At 43.9% G+C, this 22,053-nt stretch overlaps 1 protein-coding gene across 3 annotated transcripts in view; it reads right to left on the bottom strand.

Annotated features, from left to right (window-relative positions):
- COL4A6 (collagen type IV alpha 6 chain) overlaps nt 1-22,053 on the bottom strand; it is a 294,528-nt gene that overhangs the window by 3,865 nt on the left and 268,610 nt on the right. For all 3 annotated transcript variants that reach the window (XM_084790553.1, XM_084790554.1, XM_084790555.1), the window contains 16 exons: nt 21,047-21,217; nt 20,187-20,330; nt 18,892-19,017; nt 18,598-18,779; nt 16,068-16,131; nt 14,936-15,010; nt 14,375-14,482; nt 14,175-14,282; nt 11,212-11,283; nt 10,812-10,937; nt 5,898-6,014; nt 5,419-5,580; nt 5,169-5,267; nt 3,092-3,238; nt 2,506-2,622; nt 226-417 (listed from right to left, as the gene is read on the bottom strand). In XM_084790553.1, the coding sequence (XP_084646679.1) occupies nt 226-417; nt 2,506-2,622; nt 3,092-3,238; nt 5,169-5,267; nt 5,419-5,580; nt 5,898-6,014; nt 10,812-10,937; nt 11,212-11,283; nt 14,175-14,282; nt 14,375-14,482; nt 14,936-15,010; nt 16,068-16,131; nt 18,598-18,779; nt 18,892-19,017; nt 20,187-20,330; nt 21,047-21,217 (2,010 nt within the window). The remainder of the gene's footprint in view (nt 1-225; nt 418-2,505; nt 2,623-3,091; nt 3,239-5,168; nt 5,268-5,418; nt 5,581-5,897; nt 6,015-10,811; nt 10,938-11,211; nt 11,284-14,174; nt 14,283-14,374; nt 14,483-14,935; nt 15,011-16,067; nt 16,132-18,597; nt 18,780-18,891; nt 19,018-20,186; nt 20,331-21,046; nt 21,218-22,053) is intronic.

The raw sequence follows: 22,053 nt of genomic DNA, 5'->3' as shown, positions 1-22,053 counted from the left end.
CATTAAGGGAGGATGAAAGCTTGGAGAGGTTGAATAATTTACCCAGAGCATGTATCTCTGAAGTGGTAGGACCAGCATTTGAATCAAAATCCTTTTGACCCCAGAGCTGGTGCTTGTGGCCTACTTCACAACCATGGGTCTATAGAGCTGTGAGAAGAGAAGCAGTCAGTTCTCAGTCCTCGTAGGGACAGGTAACAAGGACTGGCTGTCAGAGCCAGGACTTACCCAGATCCTGGTTATGGGCTTTCTCTTGCCCCTCCACGAACAGCAAGCTGTAACCCACCCATAGCCGGCTCATCCCAATGGGGCACAGTGGCACCTGTTCGGACTGACTGTGTTTTACCAGTGTGTAGCCCACTCTCACACTGTGCCCAGGCCTCCCAGGCCTCCCAAAGGGGCCCTGCTTCCCTGGAGCTCCTGAGAAAGAAAGAACATAAAAGTGAGTGTGGTGCAGATGATAGTAACATTAAAACACATGGGGACACATCATATACATGTCCTGAGCCACTTGATCCTGATGTCCCCAGGAGCTGCCACTATGATCAGCCTATTCTACAGATGAGGAAATTGAGGCTCGTGGAATGAGACCTCTAAGTCATGTGTGCCCAGCTATATAGTTTCCATTTTTAAAGAGTTCACCAACCATTACCCTTCTTCAGATACCTGGTTCTAAGAGTAAGTGGAGTGAGCCAGGCAGTGGTGGTGCACGCCTTTAATCCCAGCGCTCAGGAGGCAGAAGCAGGCTCTGTGATAGCTGTGAGTTTGAGGCCAGCCTGGTCTACAAAGTGAGTCCAGGACAGCCAAGGCTAACACAGAGAGACCCTGTCTCAAAAAACAAAACCAACCAACCAAACAACCAACCAAACAAAAAAGAGTAAGTGCAGTGGAACCCTTCTCATGCCCAGCTTTGAAGTCTCCCACAGGACATAACTAGCTGCTGAATCAGGAGCATTATACCTAAGATTAGATTAGGACAATGCTTCATCTGTTTCTCTTATCCATGATGGATATGACCATTGGACTGCAACATTTTACTACTGAGCCTCCGAAGTATTCTCTACCAATGACAAGTGATTTGTTGTCCTTGGTGTAAAAGAGAAGATAAGCAGTACAAGTATCGTTAGCTATACCTCATCTCCAGCATTATTGCTTGAGCTATAGCCCTCGATCCATTGTAGAGGTCAGGTGTTTGAATCCAGCTTGGGCTACACAGTGAGTTTGATGGCAAACTAGACTATTCAGCAAAACACTGGTCAACAAAATAAATAAATAAAGCTGGAGGAGAACCCAGACAAGAATTTGGAGAAGTCTATTGACTTCTTGAATTGTAGAGTACTTCCTTCCATAGGCTGGAGGCTGTGCAGTGTGAAGAGTAGAAGAACAACAATGTGGCGGTTGGAATAAGAATGGCTGTCATAGACTCATATAGTTGGATGCTTAGTCACCCAGAATGCCATTGTTTGGGAAGGATTAGGAAGTATAACCTTGTTGGAGGAAGTGGGTCACTGGGGGTAGGCTTGGAGGTTTTCAAAGCTCACACCAAGCCCAAGGTCAGTTGGCAGCCCCCCTTCTCTTTCCTCCCCCCATCTCTGCCTACAGATCAGGATGTATCTCTCATCTACTGCTCCAGTGCCTACTTGCCTGCTGCCATGTTCCATTCCAAGATGATAATGAACTTAACCTCTGAAACAGGAAGTAGCCTCCCAGTTAAATTCTTTCTTCCATCAGAGTTACCTTGATCATGGTGTTGCTTCACAGCAATGAAGCAGTGACTAAGACAGAAGTTGTTACTTGGAGTGGAGTCTTGCCCTGATGTGACTCTCTTTATTTCATTTAGCAGCATGCTTTTTAAGAAAAAAACTTTTTATCTCCTTGAGCACTAGAATGGTTCCCACAAAACATTTCCTAGTGTTCCTTTTCTCCTCAAACTATACATTTTGTATCTTTCCTTGTTCTCCCTGCTTCTTTTCATTGTAGAGCTGCATAAAAGCAGTCACAATCACATAGCAGAGTCAATACTAAACTATCTTGAAATTTCCATGGCCAACACCATTAATTCAAAACTCTTCAAGTTAGTCTCAGGCAGATTTTTAGGACAAGGGCAAAAAGCAGCCACATTCTTTGTCAAAATATCACAAGAATGGTCTCTAGGCCACTTACTAGTACTATTCCCCTCTGAACTTCATCAGCCAGGAACCCACAGTTCAAATTACCATCAATACTGTATTCCATGCTCCTACTGGTATAGCCCACTAAGCCCTGCTTAAAGCATCCAACCACTTTTCCAGCCCAAAGTCCCAAACTCTTCCATATTCCTCCAACAAAACCATGCTTAAGCCTGTCACAGCAATACCCCAGTCCTGGTATGCTTTCTTTCATAAGAGTTGCCTTGGTAATGGTGACTCTTCAAAGCAATAAGCCAGACAAGAACTCAGCCTGTGAGTCCCCTCATAGTGGCAAATTCATCATGTGGTCGACTAAGTGCCCAAATTTTGTTCATCTGACCTTCAAATCCTGGAGGTCCTTGTAGTCCAGGGAGACCAGGATCACCAAGGATTCCAGGTGGGCCTGGAAGCCCACTGGGGCCATCATTGCCAGGGATTCCAGGTAGACCTTTGGAACCTGCAGGAGAGAAAATCTACAGGATAGGGAAGGGCTCCATATGGAAGGACTAGACTCTCTCTCCTCGGACTCATGTGAAGTCTCAGGGAGAGTAATAACTTATTCCTACTGGGGCAAAGCTGGGACTTGGAAGCCATATTTCCTGTCCCCAGCCCTGTGCGTTCTCCACTACCTTGCATTCTCCGTTGTCACTCACCACATCCCCTCTATGCCCCAAACAAACTTTAGAGATGGCAGGCTGTCTAGGGGAAAGACTCACATGTTCTCTGAAAGGAACTATAGTCACTGCCCCCTTAGCTTCCTGGCTTTTCCCTTCCCTGTCAGAGAGTTTGGGAGCCTTGTGAAATAGCAATGGAAATGCTTGATGATGAAGTCCCCTTCTTAGAACTGTGCCAGACAGTAACTTTGGCCTCTCAACCAAGGCCTTTCAGCTTCCCAGCGAGTCCCTTTTCTCTGGTGCCACTCTTACCTTGCAGACCCACATAGCCTTGAGACCCAGGGTCTCCTGTGAGGCCAGGGATGCCATCAATGCCTGGCAGACCCAAAGGTCCTGGAGGAACCTGGATAGCTTCGGCAATTGGTGTGTGTCCTGGTGCACCCTGAGGGCCAGAAAAACCTGAGGGCAGGTGGCGAAATAGCATTGTCAGGCTCCAGCAGAGGAGGAACATTGGTAGCCTTCTCTCTGCCTGGCAATCACCAACTAGTTTCTCTTTCTTTCTGTGCTCACAGTCCCCACGTGATGCCTCCAGGACAGAACACATAATCCTTCATAAGACCTTTCCCCATCTCCGTCATAGGGGCTTGGTGGGTCCTTGTGGACAAGGCAGTGAGCAAGTCATATTTATTTTGGCTCCCCATAGCCCAGTATGGAATCTTCTAGGTGGAAGGCAATTAGGAAATGTCTGCTGCAAATACAGTAGGCTGAGACTTGACTCATGGATGGAGCAGCTATTTACTTACATACTGGTCAGAATGGACTACCAAAGATACTGTAGAGATGCATCCAACACCAGAGGTGCAGTTGGTGTCTCAGCCTAAAAGACCCACCTGAGTCAGCTACTTTACAAATACAATAACTTGTTTACAAATTCATTAATCAAGTATTTCTTGGGTGGTTACTCTCTGTCAAGGTCCTGGGAGATGAGACTAGAGCAGTGAATGATGGGCCGTTATGGAGATTATGCCCTAGTGGTGAAGATGAACAATGCACAATTTGGCAAATACTATTAACTCATCATGCAAAATTTAAGGGCTGGGAAGAAAGTGAATAGTGCAGTGACAATGGAAAGGAGCATGGGGTCCCATAAGTGGAGGGATCTACTTTAGAGCTACCAGTTGACAGTTAAGCTGAAACTATTCAAACATCAGAAGTAACAGAAGGAGCTAGACATTTAAAGAGAGAACCAGGAACATATACACTATCAATGAGATAGTGCAGGCATCATGGAAATCAATATTAGAGCGCCTCAGAAAACAAAACAAAGCAAAACAAAACAAGAAAACTAAAAAGAGAATTGTCATACGATCCATTTGTACCATTCCCAGTAATATACTCACAGGTACTCCCAATCAGCATACCACAGAGATACCTACACATCCATATTTATTCCTGTAGTATTCACAAGACCTAAGGTTTGGGACTAACCTAAGTGTCCATTAACAGATGAATGGATAAAGAAAATATGGCACATATGCACAAAGGAATTTTCTTCACCCATAGTGACAAGTGAAGAATGTCATGTACAAGCAAGTGGATTTGATTAAAGAGGGGAGGGGAATGGGGTGAAAGCAGGAGAGTGGGAAGGAAGAATGGGAGGAGACAAGGGATGGGATAACAATTTAGATGTAATCTGAATAAATTATATAGAGAATAAAAATTAAGGAACAAAAAAAGAGCATCATGTTATATGAGTTACATATATGACATAAAAACAGAGGAGGGACTAACTAGGGAAAAGGGAACTAGCAGGAAGGAAAGAAGGGACCAAAAAAAAAAAAAGGTAAAGGTAACTGGGGCAGGAAGGAGAGGAGGGATGGACATGGAGAGGACCGGGAAGCACCAGGATAAATGAGCCAGACCTAGGATATGAGTAAAAAGCAAGTATAATGTGGGAAATCTGAATGTGAAGAAATTACAGTAGCTTGGAGACTTAGGGTGGGTAATTATTGTGCAACATTGTGCTCTAGGCTACTTAAAAATATCCTAGTCAAAAAAGAAAAAAAAAAAACAAGGGAGTGAGTGGGAGAATATTTGAGAAGTCAATGAACAGTAAAGGCACAGGCTGACGTGAAGGTGAAGAGGGAGGTGTTGCACATAATTTTGTGGTCCTTGGTTCATTTCTATGCTACAAATAGAATGGCTTGGGTTTTGTTTTGTTTTGTTTGCAACTATATGTAAAAAATAGTTGTTGTTGGGGGAGGAAGGTTACCACATGAGAAGTGCTAATGGCTTGGACCTCGAGGCAGCTGCAGAATTGATGCAAAGGGAGCAGATGCAAGGCATGTTGGGAGATACATCCGGGGACTTGCCACAGACTCAGACTCACCTCTTGGACCCGCTTTCCCCTTCATCCCAGGAAATCCTGGGTCTCCTGGTGGCCCAACCTTGCCGGGAGTCCCCATGAGGCCAGGCTCCCCTCTAGTGCCTGATAAGAGCCAAAGGAAAACAAGTCAGATGTTGACATGGTGGGGATGGACGGAGACTGGGCAGCAGAAGCCCTATCTGTGAGCCTCTTCAGGGCCACTGGGATGTGCAGTGGTGACCGATGGGTCTTGCAGCTGGTGGGACCAGCTTACCTTTCAGTCCTAGATCTCCAGAAAGTCCAGAGAAACCTGGAAGTCCTTGGTTTCCCTTGAGACCTTGAAGGCCTGGAATTCCAGAGAAGCCAGGGTCTCCAGGGTCGCCTTGATCTGAGGATGGCCCAGGGGGACCTGGAGGTCCTGGGAGGCCTGGTTGGCCTAGGGATAAGATTGGAAGAGTGACAAAGTGCAGTGAGATAGGAAGCTGCTGAAGGCCTAGGGGATTAGGTAGATAAAGGCCATTCCTAGCACAGGGGTCTTTGCTGCTGTCCATGGAGTTCCCGTGCCCTGACTTTCTGAAACACTTCAGCAAAATACAGCCAGTTCTAGTCCCTTAAAATTTCATGAAAAGGAACAAATCGAGGCCAAGAAGATCTATACATGTCCAGCAACATGGAAAGGGCTGCATTATTTACAGGATTTCTGCCAACATCAAAGTAAGGTGGCCAGTTCTGTTTGGGGCTTCTTATTTTTACCTCGTTCTCCATCTAGGCCTGGCCGCCCAGGGTCACCAGGCTTTCCTGCTATGACTGAGGACAAGGAGATGCCTGGGGCTCCAGGGGCACCAGCAGGACCTTGGAGACCTGGGAAACCTGTAAAGAATAAATAAAATGGAGTTGGGTGGGCTTCCCATGTCCAGGAAAGGGCCAAGAGCTCTCAGAAAATGGAAGTCTTTGAGGTAGCTGCAATTCCAAAAGAAAACCAGCAGAGGGCTCTCTTCCACGCATCCTAACTTCCCAGCAAGCTGAAAACAATAAATAAAGCTCAGACTCTTTCTTTCCAGCTAAAGAGCTTTGTTTTATTGGGACAGAGCTATGGAAATTTCTAGCTTCCCAAGTTCACTGGTGATAGAAATATTTTAGGCTGTTTTCCTCTAGATCAGAAATAAAAGAAAGCATGGCTGAGGAGCTGGAATTTCAGTTTTCCAAGTGTTGTTCTGAAACACACTGGTTTGTCAAACAAAAAGATTCCTAACCACCAATTCTGTCTGATGCTGCCCAAAAGTTATGGGTACTGTATGACGGAAGCCAGACCACCCAGAACAGAGGCAGGAAGAGTACCAGTGATCCTCCTGCAGTACTAGGTTTCCCTGGCTATCTTTTGTCACTTCTAGGCAAACAAGAACACCAACAATGTCAAGTCTTTTATAGGTGACTCATGTTAGTGGAATTACTGCTCAGTTGCTTGTTGAACATATCCTGTCGTGCCACATCTTTATCCCCCTTTGGCCAAAGCATATAGTCATGTATTGGAGCTTCCATACTATTTACATGTTTTTGATTTGTGGAGCAATTTCTACTGTGCGTTAAAAACAGAACTCTCATCAGACGACAAAATAGTTATTTACCGTGTGCTAAATCCATACATGGCAACCGTGATGAGGAGACATCAAAACTGTCTATACACATGTGAAAGTTCCAGCTACACATTAAGGGTGGAACAAATGTGTTAACTGGCATATTCTAATGGATAGTCAAATAAAATTCAGTATAATTTGCCTGATAAAAACCTGCTGATTGAGATTCATTTTTGTGTGTGAGAGACAATATGAAAAATATTATTACCCAATTTCCCATCTCATATTCATCTTTTAAAATCTGGTAAACCAATATAAACTTGTAAAGAGAGATGGTAGAGTAGCCAGAGCAGCTGCTTAAAAATAGCTCATTAGTACATTGAATCACAAGGAAAACTAGAGATTAAAAATGTTGATTTTGAGAAAAAACTCTTTTTGCTTTTAGGTCTCTATAAGAAAAAGCACATGAAAGCTACACGTTGCTACGGGCAGCATTGTCAGTTGTGTCACGATGACTCTCTGGAGTACTTTTCTTTCTCATTGAGGTAAGGATCTGAAAAGAAAGATACATTGCATGCTTTTTCCTGGAAGCAGAGCTTTATATATGTGTATGTGCTTATGACATGTATTTATATCAGCTCAAATTATACAAAACCAACAAGCACAGTACCATATAACCACACAGAATGGGGTAAGCCCGGGCAGCTCACAAAATCTATGAGTTCCCATGTCAGTTTTCTAAAGACTTGCATGCCCTTTATCTGCTTCTTGACTTTCTAAGTATATTAATATATCATCAAATACTAAATACATATACTACTGACCTAAAGTAGTACCAAAATCTAATATTTTAAACAACTTACCATTATAGTGTGAATGTTTGGGGGGGGGTGTGCCACAGTGCATAAGTGGAGTCCAGAGGACAGCTCTATGGAGTTGGCTCTCCCCTTCAACCTTTACTTTAGTTCCAGGGGTGAAGCTCGGGTTGTCATGCTTATATTTTAGGTGCCTTTACCCGCTGAACATTTTGAAGGTCTTGTATGCTTTTTTTTTTATTACAATTAAAATGTTCTGAATAAGGAACTGAAAATGCCAGAAAACCATTTTGCTAACTCATTCCAATGCCCAAACCTGAGAAACTCTAAATACATAATTGTGGGCTCTAAGGATTTAATGCAAGTATGAAAAGAACAGTCTAATTGCAGATCATTTAGCTAAAGGTATTGTGAGCACAGGGGATGAAATGTTCTTAGGCTCAGTCTGTTTTACTTCCACTACCGAATCACAGTTTCCTCTGGTGGGCACGATACATGTTGTATTCCTTTTGAAACAAATTGTTTCAGTAAAGAATAATCCAGGTACGGTGAACACATCTGTACTCCATTGTCCCACTAAAGGAAAATGAAAATGCCATTCATTATCTTAGTAATTATGTGTGTAGTCTCCATAGATTCCACCCCATCTTCTTAGAGACAACCATTCCCAAATTCTGTGTTCACTTCCTTCCTTTACATCATAATTTCTTCATGAATATTTGCATCCCTAAACAGTATGTTGGTTGTTTTGCTTATTTTGAACATCTAATGAGACAACCACCCCAAATGTATTCCTTTGTGGCATGCTGCCCTTCATAATTATACTTCTGTGCTGTTTACTGTAATTATAATTATGATTTTATGTCAGCTAAAGTAAATGAATAATTTGATAACCAGAATTTCACAGTCAAGATTTAGAAACAGAAAAGGAAATGCCATATGCTTCCATCTGGTCCCCTCTTCTCTATGTCTTGGGAAAGAAGCCACAGTTGCTCTGCAGTCTCAGCCTCGGCTTTGAGCCTTCCTCTGGAGAAGCTTCTGGCTTTCTCCAAAAGAACAAGTTTGCCCAGACCAAAGGAAAGATTAAACACAGAAACAACAGATGCCCCCATTCAAAATGCATCAGGAAATGAATTAATGTGTGAATATAGTTTCTGAGAAACATACATACACTATGTAAACAGCAAGTGTGCTGAGATCTCAGACCCCAAATACACTACATATTGTAGATATCACTTCTCAAGTAGCATGAAATAGCATGGTGCCCAGTGTTTCTGGTGCGTCTGCTAGGCACTGAGATATGTTCTTTGAGTCACATTACGTTACTGTTCATAGAATGCTGCGTGTATGGGTGTTCCTCCAATCCTCTGTTCCCCAGAATAATGACATTCAAAATATTATTTATAATACCTAGGTCATATAGCTAGGCTTTTCTCTGACTAGCTCATAACTTAAAATAACCCATTTATATTATTCTATTTTTGTTTTTGTTTTTTGTTTTTTTGAGACAGGGTCTCTCTGTGTAGCAGTGGCTGTCCTGGACTCGCTTTGTAGACCACCAGGCTGGCCTTGAGCTCACAGCTATCTGCCTGCCTCTACTTTCTAAGTGCTGGGATCAAAGGCGTGTGCCACCCTGCCCAACTTGTATTATTCTTAATTGTGCCATGTGGCTGGTGATCTGTGTTCAGGTACCACAAGACCATTCTCTTCATATCTTGTTGGCTGAGTCTCTCATGGTTGTTTCTCTCCCAGAATTCTCACTGCCTACCAGATGTCCCATCTCCTGTTTCCTACCTAAGCTATAGACCATCACATTTATTATTGACAAGTTCTACATCCATACAGTACACAGGATATTCCTTCTATAATTCCTCTTTTTAGTCCAATAAAAGGCTCTTTTTCTTTCAACAATAAACTAATATAAAATAACAACAATTATGAAAGCTATTAGGAAGGGGTTATATTCCCAATGTCCAGTCTTTATGCATTTGGCAACTTTGGAAAAATATCCTGTTATATATCCTAATTCAGACTTAAAGGGGGAAGAGTTGGCATAATCTTATTGTGCACTGTGTACAGTTTACCCTTGTTAATTCAAATGCTGATTTCTCTACCCTACTATCTGGTTTCAATCTGCACATGGCATTGTTATGTTTATTCTATGTATCTCCTGTCTCAAGTTTGTGTGAACATGCCCACCATTTGTTCTCTGTATTGCCAATAAAATGCTGACCAGGCAATACATAGAGAGGATAGGGTGGGACATCCCAGTACAGCAAAGGGAGGAGAGAGAAAGGAAGTAAGGGATTAAGCCACGAGGACAGGACAAGAAAGCATCAGGAGATGTGAACTGGAGCCAGGAGATGATTAAAAAGGCAAGTATAGTGGGAAATTTGACTGGGAGGAAGGTAGACCAGCTTGGAGGTTTAGGATGGGGGTAATTATTGCTCAGTATTGTGCTCTAGGCTAATTAAATAAATCATAATCTCCATGTGTCATTACTTGGGTAAATAGCTGGCTCAAGATAAACTGCTGCCATACTAAATTTATGATTTATATAATAAATCATAAATAATAGTAAAGGGAGAGAGGGGGGAGGTGGAATTTGAACCTAGAGGTCATACTTTTAGCCATGAAGTTATGATGCATTCATTTCCTGCTTTACTTCTAGTGGGAGACATGTGGGTCTCCAGAACAGTGCTAAGGAGGCTGAAGAATAAGACATTTTTTTTTAAGTAGAAGGATCCAGAGGGTCCTAGAAACCTACATGAAGAACATTATGATAGGCAGATTTGGGCCCAGTGGTCCTGCTCAAACTATGGCACCAGCCAAGGACAATACAGGCCGTAAACTTCAACCCTCTGCCCAGATCTAGCCAATGGAATAAGACATGCTTAATAGTTGTCAGATTTTAGAGACGGACACCCGGGAACTTCAAGCAGGATAGGGAGCTGAGATCAGGGTGGAAACTGTAGCTAAGATCTCACTAACTAGACAAACACTGGTCCGTAGAAGCATTCATCCTGGCTTCGGGCCAGCGTGAAGAAGAAGTTCAGCCTTACCTGGAAAGAGCCAGGGGAACTGGAGGCTAGAGGACACATGGCAGGAATGCCTATCACCTCTTCTTTGCACTCTTTATTAAGGGCTTTTAGACTCTCAAGATGTAAAGAGAAGCACAAGGGTACCCTCTGAACCAGACGGCCCTGATCAACCCCAAACCGTGCTCCTCTGCCAAGGCCCCGTTTAGTTTCTACAGGGTCTGACTTGGGCTCACTTACCTCCGTCACCTTTTTGTCCCCTTGAACCTTGTTTCCCTGGGTCTCCGATGACAATTCCTGCCACTCCCTTTTCCCCTTTGGGTCCAGGCAGGCCAGCAGGCCCAGGAACACCAGTGATACTGGTTCCTAGGTAGAAGTGCAGAGGGAGGGGTCAGAGCTCAGAGGGAGACAACCCTCAGGCCTAATTGGCTTCCTTGTGGCCCGGAAGAAGAGCTTATTCTCACAGCAAGGCAAAACATCTTCTCTCCTCCTTACATACAGAAACTTCCAGTTGAAGACTGGTGAGGAGATCTGAGTCCCAGGATATAGGATATATTACAGTCAAGAACACACGGGCAACCTCTTCCAGGCATCTGGAAGCACTTTATGTATTTAACCTTGACCTTCAGGCCTTTCTTACCTGGAGTACCATGGGTGCCCTTGGTTCCTGGCAGTCCATTCAGCCCATGTAAACCAGGAAGTCCAGGGAATCCTGAGGAGAGAAAGGATCAGAAATGGCTCTGTCTTTCTTGAGGCATGACTTGAGGCCCTTTGGAAGAAGCGCCGGCTTTGACTATCCACCCTGCACCTTGGGTTCTCAGGATTCTTATAAAGGCCATTGCAGCATGAGCAGTTAATAAGCTATTGAAGTTTAGATCTAAATCGTCTCCCAAAGGCCCCCAAATTAGAGAATTATTCCCTAGTAATGCTATGTTCAAAGACAGGGCCTTTAGAAAATCATTGAATTACAATTCTGCCTTTAGAGATGTGTTAATTCCGTGTGTTAATTCAAAAATTCATGAGCTATTGAGTGGTAGAAGAACTTATGAAGGGTGCCTAATTGGAAGAAGTAGTTAATTGGAGGCATGTCATGAAAGGGAGTGTTTTTTTTTTTAAATCAAATAGAATATTTTTATTTTTAAAATGAAATTGTTTAGGGTATTATACCATGTTTAGAATATTGGTGCATAGGAAATTGGTGCATACAGTTTAGGACAGTAACATCTTTTTTCTTCTTTCTTTTTTTATTTTTTAATTTTATTTTATTAATTTATTTCTATGTTTTTCCTGTACTGTTCTTCCTGCTTCCAGCTCACCATGAGGTAACCAGCCTAGCTCTATAACACACTTGCTATCATGATACTATCCCTCACCACAGGTCCAGATACAATGAAGCCAAGTGACAGTTGTCGACTAAAACCACAAGCCCCAATAAATATGTCCCCCCTGCTTTTCTCGGTTTGTTATTGCTTTGTTTGAGATAGAGTTTCATGTATCCCAGGGTAACTATAACTCTTTATGTAGCTGAATGTGACCTTGAACTCCTCATCTTTCTGCGTCTACATCCAGAGTGCAGAGATTACAGGTGCTTCCCGTACCTCCTGGTTTATGGTGTGCTAGAGATTGAACATAGGGCTTTGCATATGCTGGACAAGCACTCTGCCAGCTGAGCTACATCCTTGCCCCCCCCCCCACAGTAGATATTTTTAATAGAATGTAGGAATAGCAATCTTAAGACCTTGAACTGCTTGCTCCCAGAAACTGGGTCTAGAGATTTGCTGTTCTATCACTAAAGCAGAGAAAGACAATGTATGTGAGGGCAATAGCTTTCTGCTATGGCTTTTTATAGTTAGTTACACGTCTCATTTCTATGATCAGATACTTGACATAAGCAGCTTAAAAGAGGAAAGACTTATTTTTGGCTTGCAACTTGAGGGTACCATCTATGATGTTGAGGAAAATATGGCATCAGGGACTTAAGGAAGCACCCATGGCCATGAAGCAGATGACAATGGATGCTGGTTCTCAGCTTTCTCCTATTTTGTTCAGTCCATGACCCCAGCCAATGGGAATGGCACCTCCTATAGTTAATGTACGCTTGCCTACCTCAGTTACCTCAATCTAGGTAATTCCTCACAGGTTCATCTAAAGGCTAGTTTAACTATATTTTCCCTTAAAAGGTGTCCCCAAAGCTTGTCTCCTATGTGATTTTAGATTTTTTCAAGTTGGCAGTATTAACCATTACACTTCGATATGGTTTTAATGTGTTCCCCAAAGTCCCCATTGTGATGATAGTAGGAGGTGATGGGATCTTTAAGAGGTGAGGTTTAGTGAAAGTTTGTTTTGTCACTAGAATGTTCCACAAAAGAGAAATAAGGTAGTTCTCATGGACTCTTAGTTCTCAGAATCTTGAATTGCTACAGAAGATGTGACTGGTCCTGACCCTCACTATGGCTTTCTGTTGACTTGTGATTTCTCATCTGTCTCTGCCTTGGTCTCTCTTCTCTTCTCTCCTCTCTCATCTCTTCTCTCTCCCCTCTCTCCTTTCTCCTCTCTCTTCTCTCTCCTCCCTCCTCTCCTCTCTCTTCTCTCTCCTCCCTCCTCTCCTCTCCTCTTCCTCCTCTTCCCCCTCCCTCCTCCTCCTCCTCCTCCTCCTCCTCCTCCTCCTCCTCCTCTTCTTCTTCTTCTTCTTCTTCTTCTTCTTCTTCTTCTTCTTCTTCTTCTTCTTTTCTCTCTCTCCCTCTCCCCCCCTCTCTCATATTGTGCCATGATGTCATCCCCCCATGCCTCATGAGGTGACATACTTAGGGTATGGTCCTCCTTAAAGTCAGTGCCACGGCTGTTTGGAATTACAGCCTCAAAACAATAAGATAAATCTATTTTCTTTCTAAGCAACCAACCACATAGATTTCACTATAGTAAAGGAAAACTAATGTCTTTCTTTTCTAATAATTTTCTTTGTGGATCTGACATTTTTCTATTCCCCTTTTTAAAAAGATGTATGTATTTATTCTATATAGTGCTCTGCCTGCATGTATGCCTACAGGCCCAAAAAGGGCACCAGATCTCATTACAGATGGTTGTGAGCCACCATGTGGGTGTTTGGAATTGAACTCAGGACCTCTGGAAGAGCAGTCAGTGCTCTTAACTTCTGAGCCATCTCTCCAGCCCTCTATTCCCATTCATAATTGTTCACCTTCCTTTTTTTTTTCTTTTTTCCAATTAAGGTTTCTTATATTTATTATTTTATTTTATATATATGAGAATTTCCTCTACATGTATATCTGTGTCCTACATAAAGGCCCGGGGCCCATGGAGGTTAGAAGAGGGCACTGGGTCACCTAGAACTGGAGTTAGAGATGGTTGGGAGCCACTGTGTAGGTGCTAGGAATCAAATTCAGGTCCTCTGCAAAAAAAGACAAGCGCTCTTAATCACTGAGCTTTCTTTCTAGCTCGTTTCCAATTCTTTCTCATTAATCCTCGTATAACACCTCACTCTAAGCATGGTTTAGGCCTAGCTGCTACATTCTAAGATAAACTAGCTACTATGTATTTTTGAAGAAAAGACACCTCCTCCCACTTCCTGCTAACAAACACGCATACCTTTAGGTCCTATTAATCCAGAAGGTCCAGGGTGGCCAACTGACCCCAGGTGGCCAGATGAACCTGGGAGGCCTGGGTCTCCTCTCATACCTGAAATCCCTTGAAATCCTAAATGGGAGACCAAGGTGGACATCAGAATAGGGTATGGCTTGAAGCTAATGCTAATTTCTGCAGAATAAAGTATTCGAGCAGCACTGTACCTGGGGAGCCAGGAAGGCCAGGATCTCCAGCGATACCAACTTTTCCATCATCGCCTTTGTTTCCTGGGTAACCTCTATCCCCAACTAATCCATCTTTTCCCTTTACTCCTATGAGAGAAAAAATGCTGAATGATTAGCCCCCATTTCTGGAATTGGGCTCCTCCATGGGAAATGTGAGTAGGAAGGCGAGAAAAGCTCGAACTGTCGAGGGAGCTTGATTCAGTGATGAAGCTCTGGGAATGATTATGGCAGGTTGTTTTCATATTTAGGAGCTGTCACCCAGCTGAGAAGTAAGTAGAGTTTTTCTGGGTTCCTTTCAGAGGCGAGAATGAAGGACTAAAATGTTTGTACAGCAAAATTTAGATGAAAGTATGTAAACTCAGTTTTTGGGCGGTACACCATGCTAAACGTCCTTATCAGCGTGCAAATCAGTTTGGTTGGGAAAACTATGGGTATCTACTCGATGGAAGTTGAAGAACTTGGAGCTGATCCACAAAATTCTTTCTTAGTCCTCAGTTCTGGAGCATTTCTGAGATACGGAGAAAAATATCTCAGCCTTACCTTTAAAACCCAATTCTCCAGGCTGTCCCCTGGGTCCTGGGACCCCAGAAATGCCGAGTGTCTGGCCTTGATCTCCTGCAGGTATAAGTAATATTTAAATGGTCAGGAAAAACAATTGTTCACTTTTTCCCGCCAAACAAGTCTTTTCAATGTATTTTTCCTCAATTCTGATTCAATATGGTCTTCTTCTCCTCCTCCTCCTCCTTTATCTGGATTTACTATTATGCATACAGCGCTCTGCCTGCATGTACACCTGCAGGCCAGAAGAGGGCATCAGATCACATTAGAGATGGCTGTGAGCCACCATGTGGTTGCTGGGAATTGAACTCAGGACCTCTGGAAGAGCAGTCAGTGCTCTTAACCTCTGAGCCATCTCTCCAGTGCAAGGGAGCTTCTTGACAAAACCATGTGCTTTGATAAAAGAACCTGGGATGCTACCATCCTACTGGCACGAGCCATTCTTTTTTTATTAAATGAGTCGTTTCTTTGCTTTTCTTTCGTTTTAAAATATTTTTAAAAATTATACAGTATTCTGCCCACATGTGTGTCCACCACAAGAAGGTACCAGATCTCATTACAGGTGGTTGTTAGCCACCATGTGGTTGCTGGGAATTGAACTCAAGACCTTTGGAAAAGCAAATTGTGCTCTTAACCTCTGAGCCATCTCTCTAGCCCAAGCCATCCTTAGATACAGCGCTCTTCTATTGGAAACACATCTCTAGGTCCAGTACATGTGAAAAGATGGTAAATGATCCCTGAAACACTACCAGAATGGAATAGTGATTCACGTAAAGAGACTTGTTCCTGCTAAGGGGCCTGTGTTCACCAGTGGAAGAGCTGAAGTTCTGTGCTGTTGTTTTGATGGGTCAAAATACAAAGCCAAAGGAATGCTTTTTTTGTGGGTGGGTGGGGGGGAGGCGTTAAGGCCTGGGAAGAGATTTTGGCAGGCACCACTGTTGTTTGCATTGTCTTTGAGGATCAAGGATTGCAGAGGGTGTTTGGCTAAATGGGAAATATAAACCAAATTCATATTTCCCCTAAACACAGCTTTCCCTACTCCTAAGTTGTAGATTGGTAAAACATTACCTTGGTCTAGGCAAACACATCAGAAGAGAAAATATTCCTTCCTTACCTTTTAAGCCTGGGGTACCAGGTGCTCCCCGGGGGCCAGAAGTCCCAATTTGGCCCTGTGAACCCTTCAAGGCAATATGGAAATCATTATTTCTGCCTAGGGCTCAGAGATGCACACCATCTTGCCCCTGTCCCCCAACCCCTAGTCATTGCCTGAGAGATGCTGATTACACATTCTGTGTTGGGCAGAACAGGGGATATATCTTAAACATGGGAAGGTGCTGAGCCACGGGGATACTTAGGGTTAGCAGGGGAATATTTCATCCGCAAATCCCTCCTAGTCATGTCATTTGTTAACTTCTTACTACCTATCAGAATTGAAATCGTGGTGACTCAGTGCATGGCTGCACTGATTGTTCTCAGAAAATGTAGAACATGACCCCTGGGCCAAGCACTCAGTGGACTCTGCAGGTACTTAGCTGCTACCACTCTGGCCAAAGCTCTAGGGTCATCTCACATAGTCATTGCTTTAGCCCTGTATGATTGTGCATGTCTATAATCTCAGCACTCAGGAAACAGAGGTGGGAACCTTGCAAATTCCAGAAAAGCCTTGACTACACAGTGAGACCCTGTCTCAAAACTGGAAAAACAAATCAATCAAAACCACCATCTTGCTTTACTAAGCAGGGCCAGACCTCTGCTGCAGGCTATACAAGGAACAGGAGGTTGTCCTGTTACCTAGCAGGCTGTAAGCATGCAGGTGCTAGTCTGCATTTGAATGAATAGATCCATACTCACAGTAAAAGTCACCTGGACTCATTGGCAGCTTTTGGACACATGCTCCTTCTGGAGAGTGTCTGTGCCAGCTGCTTTCGGCTGTTCTCAAGGCATGTAGCATGGTTTGAGGTATTTGGAGATGTACTCAGTAAAACTGTATTCCATCCAATGCTTTGCACAGTAGGCTGAGCAATGGGCTGGGTCATTGTGCTCTTTGGACCACTGCCCAGGGTGCTCCCACTATTCTCCCTGTCTTCTGGCCTGGCTTCATATAGCACATTGCCATAGGTACAGATGTTCTTAATGTGAGGCTCTGCTTATGGCGGGATGCCTGCCTCTCCAAATGCATCCCCATTTTGTTTCTCTCCTTCCTCCTCTGTGGGTTGTCAAGACCTTAAGTCTAGAATGACTTCTCTGGATAATGTTTCAGACATGTAAGTCTATCCTCTTTACCAGATGGAACCAGATGGACTGATGCTTTTGAAAGACAAGAATTTGCTTGTAGGGAGCACAGGTGTTTTGAGCCCCATGATCAGACCACTATTGATGTTGAACATGCAATGTGTCTGAGACATTGTTAAGTTTTTTGCATGCCTTGTCTCACTTAATTTTTGCTAGTGTCTGAAAGAAGTTTAGATTCTACTCTGCTATTTTTAATAGATGAAAAAATTAATTATGCAAGGTACACAAGATCACAGAGCAAAAGGGCGATGGATCGGTCTGACATTCCAATTCAAGTCCATCTGTGTCAAAGCTACTCTAGTTTACTCTGTCTTTTAAGATTTATGTTTTCAAGTTTTTATTTGCATGTATGTGAGAGAGGAGAGAGAGAGAGAGAGAGAGAGAGAGAGAGAGAGAGAGAGAGAGAGAGAGAGAGAGAGAGAAAATATACCATGTATGCAGGTGTCCATGGAAGCCAAAGAATTCTTTGGATCCCCTGGAGCTGTAGTTCATAGGTGGTTGTAAGTCACCCAAAGTGAGTGCTAAGGACCAGATTCGAGTCTTCTAGTAGAGAAGCAAGCACTTTTAACCATCTCTATTGCCCATACCCTGCCTTTAAAAAGCCCAGATAACCTAGACTTGATTTTTTGCTAGTTGTCCTCTGTGGTACTTCAAACACCTTATTAAACCATAAAGAAATCTCTGAATGCTAGGCTCAGATATGTATCTCAGTGGTAGAGCACTTGCGTGGGGTGCTTGAGGCCATAAACTGAACCCCGAGTAAAAACCAAAACCCTATGATTATTTCTTGTTGGGCATGGTGATGCAAACCTGTAATTCTGGCCCTTGCAAAGGTGAGGCAGGATTATTATGAGTTCAAGGTCTCCCCTGACAGCATAGTAAAACCTTGCCTTAACACCCTTCCTCGCAATCTGTGAAGTCTCACAATATGCCCAGCTTAATGTGGGGTGCTTGGCCGTGGGGTGCAAATCAAAAGGCTTATTAGGCAATTCTTCTCAATCCCGGGAATCTCAGGGAAGAATCAACTAGGAGTAGTTCCAATGCAAAGTGGCTTGCCAGGCCAGCAGGAGACCAGCAACTTATGATGCTGCCTTGACGAGCAGGCAGAGGTGCTGGAGACTGCAAAGTGGGCAGGGGACAAGTAGGCAGGGAGCAAGACACAGGGGAAGGGATGCTGAGGGAAACGGTTAAGAAGATGTGTCAAATGCATGGAGAACCAGGGCTTTGAGGTTATCTTGAGAACAGGGATTGGGAAGCAGCCTGGAATCAGAAAGATTCCAGAACAAGGGGCATGTGTCCAACACCGTGAAAGTTCTGTTGTGGTGAAGAGGCAAGACTCTGGATAAACTTACACTTTTTCCTGGCATTCCTGGGAAACCTGCAATCCCCAGGGACCCTTTGAGGCCAGGTAATCCCCCTTTCCCCACAGATCCAGGGGAACCTGGTCTCCCGCCGAGTCCTTTGATGGTACTGGACGGTCCTGGAGCTCCAGGTGGGCCTGGTAACCCTGGGAAGCCAGGCTCTCCTTTGTCACCTGGGAAAGAAGCAAAACATATTAGCAAAAAAGGGGAAGAAATCCCCCCAAAAGGTGTTGTCTAGGTACAGGTGCCTCATGAGAAATGCTCCCAAGCATCCCATCTCAGCACCTGTGGGCCCAGGGAATCCATCTGATCCAGCAGAACCTCGCGAGCCTTTTTCTCCTTTGAACCATAGGTTCAGCATTCCAGGTCTTGGACTGGATATACCAACTGGGCCTGGATCCCCTCTTTCTCCTGAAGGGAGGCAGATCAAGCAGCCATCACAAGAGAGACAGTTTACACACAAAGGCAGACACTTAAAAGTGCTGGCCTTTCATATTGTTTTTTTCCCACACCATTCCCAGTCCAGTTTCTATGTCTTTCTGTCCCCATCCACACTCCTCCCTCTAACTCTGCATTTCTGTGTATGCTCTCTCTTTCTCTAGACGCAAAGTCATTAGTAACTTCAGACACTACTCAGAATTCTCTTCCATGGATGATCTAGGAGTGTATAGTGGAGGGCTCCATTTTGGTGAATAAGTGTCTGACAAAGATCTGGGTGGTAAAGTTTGACTCACAGCCATTGACTTTATAAGGAGATGAGGGACCTTTTATGTGTGGAGCTGAGTGGGAGACTGTCAAGTGACTGGGTACATGCTCTTGAAGGGGACTGTGGAGCTCTCATTCCTATCTCTTTCCCAGTTTTGTTTCCCAGCGGCCACAGAGTAAGCTCCATTCCATGATTTACTACTGTGCCACCACAGGTCCAAAACAAACCCTGGCGAATGATCATTGATGGAGTCCTCTGAAACCAAGATCTAAAATAAGACTTTTTCTTCTTATAAACTCTTTATGCTAGGGTTTTTGTTCCAGTACTCAAAAGCTAACATAGTCCCTAACACATAGTGTTAATTCTGAAATGAGCAGTCTTTTGGTTTCAAAAGACTTAATTCAGAGGTCCAAATTTTTGACTAATACAGAGTTGGCATTCAGCCAGGCCCAGTGACACGCATCTGTAATCCCACCCCATAGGAAGGCAGAGGTTGGCAGATCTCTGTGAGTTCGAGGCCAGCCTAATTACAAAATGAGTCCAGGACAGGCACGGCTACACAGAGAAACCCTGTCTCGAAACAAACAAACAGACAAAAACCAAAAGACAAAAACCAAAAAACCCCAAATAAACAAAAATCCCCCCAAAACAGAGTTGGTATTCACCACAAGAATGACAAAGTTGACAAGCAAAAACAAAATACATATTGAAAAACAAAGTGGTTGTTTTGGAATCCCTCTGTGTGTCTCTTTGTCTCTGTTTGTCTGTCTGTCTTTGTCTCTCTGTCTCTCTGTATTTCTCTCTGTTTGTCTCTGTTTCTGTCTCTGACTGTCCATTCGTCTCTCCCTCTCTCTCCCCTTCTCTCCCCAGTCACCTTTTTCTCCAGGAGTGCCAGTTTGTCCAGGTTGTCCCACCTTTCCAAATGTCCCGGAAAATCCCTTTAATCCATCAACTCCAGGGTGACCAGGAAGACCAGGTAACCCAGGAAACCCTATTGGCCCAGACGACCCCTTTTCACCTGTTGAAAAGCAAAACTTTCTTTTATTATCATTTCTGTTGTCCCTACAAGGAAACAAAGGGAGAAAGGTTGAATTACTTGCACAACATCATGGAGCTAAGGAGTTGCAGAGAAACTTTGGAGTTAGGTTTCTCTAACTACAAAGTCTCAGTTTCTACCAAGCTTGTTCGTTATTCCCCATGCAAGGATTCCTGTGAGGATGCACACAGCACTAAGCACCAGAAAGAAATGAAGATGCAGGCTCTTGTGCTTTAATTCATGAAGTTCAAAGCACACGTAGGAGCATAGAAAAGAAAAGCGTAGGTCTAGAAGGCAAAGATATGAGCACAATCTTGTGCATTTTTGCCAACCAGTTGTGTACCCTGCCCTGAGATTAGCCATTTTATCTATTTAAAACAGAGATGCCATCCACCTAGCCACTGCTGTGGCAATCACAGGATGTGAGAGTTATTGGGCTCCTTGGTAGGCATCACTCTGAGTGACCTATATGTAGCTGGGCTTTTCTGAACATGTTAATTAATCACCTGTTTCACACAGAAAGCACTCTGAGTGACTCACAGTAGGTGACAGCCATCCTTTGGTACCAGCTGGGTCTAAATATCTTGCCACAGAAAGCCTTGCCTACCTTCTGTTTCTGAGCAGAGAGGAGGGCGTAAGTTGGACAGCTTGGAATGATCATTGACCATTTCCCTCATCTTCTCAATGACTTCACTTACCCTTTTGGCCTGGGATGCCTGGCAACCCAGTGACTCCTGGTAAACCTGGGTTCCCAAGGAAGCCAGCTGACCCTTGAGAACCAGGAAGGCCTTTTATCCCAGGTAGACCTTGTTTTCCAGTTGACCCAGGGTCACCTGCATCTCCTCTTTGACCCTTTTTTCCAGGATTTCCTGAATGGTTATAGGAGAGAACAAAGGTCAGCTATCAAGTGAGACTCTGGTCAGATTAGGGCCACTAATTTTTTTCCCCATAGGTTCTGATTGCCTGGCTTGTTGGGTTTTGTCTATGGCCTTTTAACAATACCCAATGGGAGCGGAAAACAAACCCAGTGCTAAGTTGGTCAGAGTGTTAGTCCTACCACACTGTGCTAAATGCCTAGCACTTCCAGCATGGCACAGTGGTGGGTGGAAAAAGCAACCTCCTTGTGATTCTAACTTCTTCTTTTATGAATGTAGTTCACACCAGAGCCTCTGAATGGAGCTCTGGAAAGCCAGGGTGGCAACTGGGCTCCTGTTTCCCTTGTTCTTCCACTCAGAATCAAGTTGTAATGGTTGTTTCCTGAGCCAATTGGTGAAGTAGAGGTTAAAGCTGAGCTCTTGTTGTAGCTTCCCAGGGAGTCTTGGATACAGGGTTGCCCTTTTAATCCCTCAAGCAAGCAGTTAAATCAGCCAGTTACTTGGCATTAGGTTTGAAAGACCCCCTAGTGCCAAGCACTGTAGAAACCCACATGGCCCATTTCATCTCCTAGGTATTCCGAGTCTTTCTTTGCCTCCACGCTTGATGTTGGTCAACAGGATTACCCTACTGAGCTGCTGCCAAAGTGGAATGTCTAGGTACAAAGCAAGGAAATTAAAAACAAAAACAAAAAAACCCAACAAAACAAAACAAAGGATTAAACCAATGACTGCACTACACAAGTCTTTGGGCTCCCAAGGACTTAGCTTTCCCTGAAATGAAAAGCATCACGTAGCTATGAGGCCCAGTATTCCACTGGGAAGCCGTGAAG

The sequence above is a fragment of the Acomys minous genome (assembly GCF_964271855.1).
Source record: "Acomys minous genome assembly, chromosome: 7".
In the NCBI taxonomy this organism is placed as follows: Eukaryota; Metazoa; Chordata; class Mammalia; order Rodentia; family Muridae; genus Acomys; species Acomys minous.
This window is presented reverse-complemented; position numbering and strand designations above follow the sequence as displayed.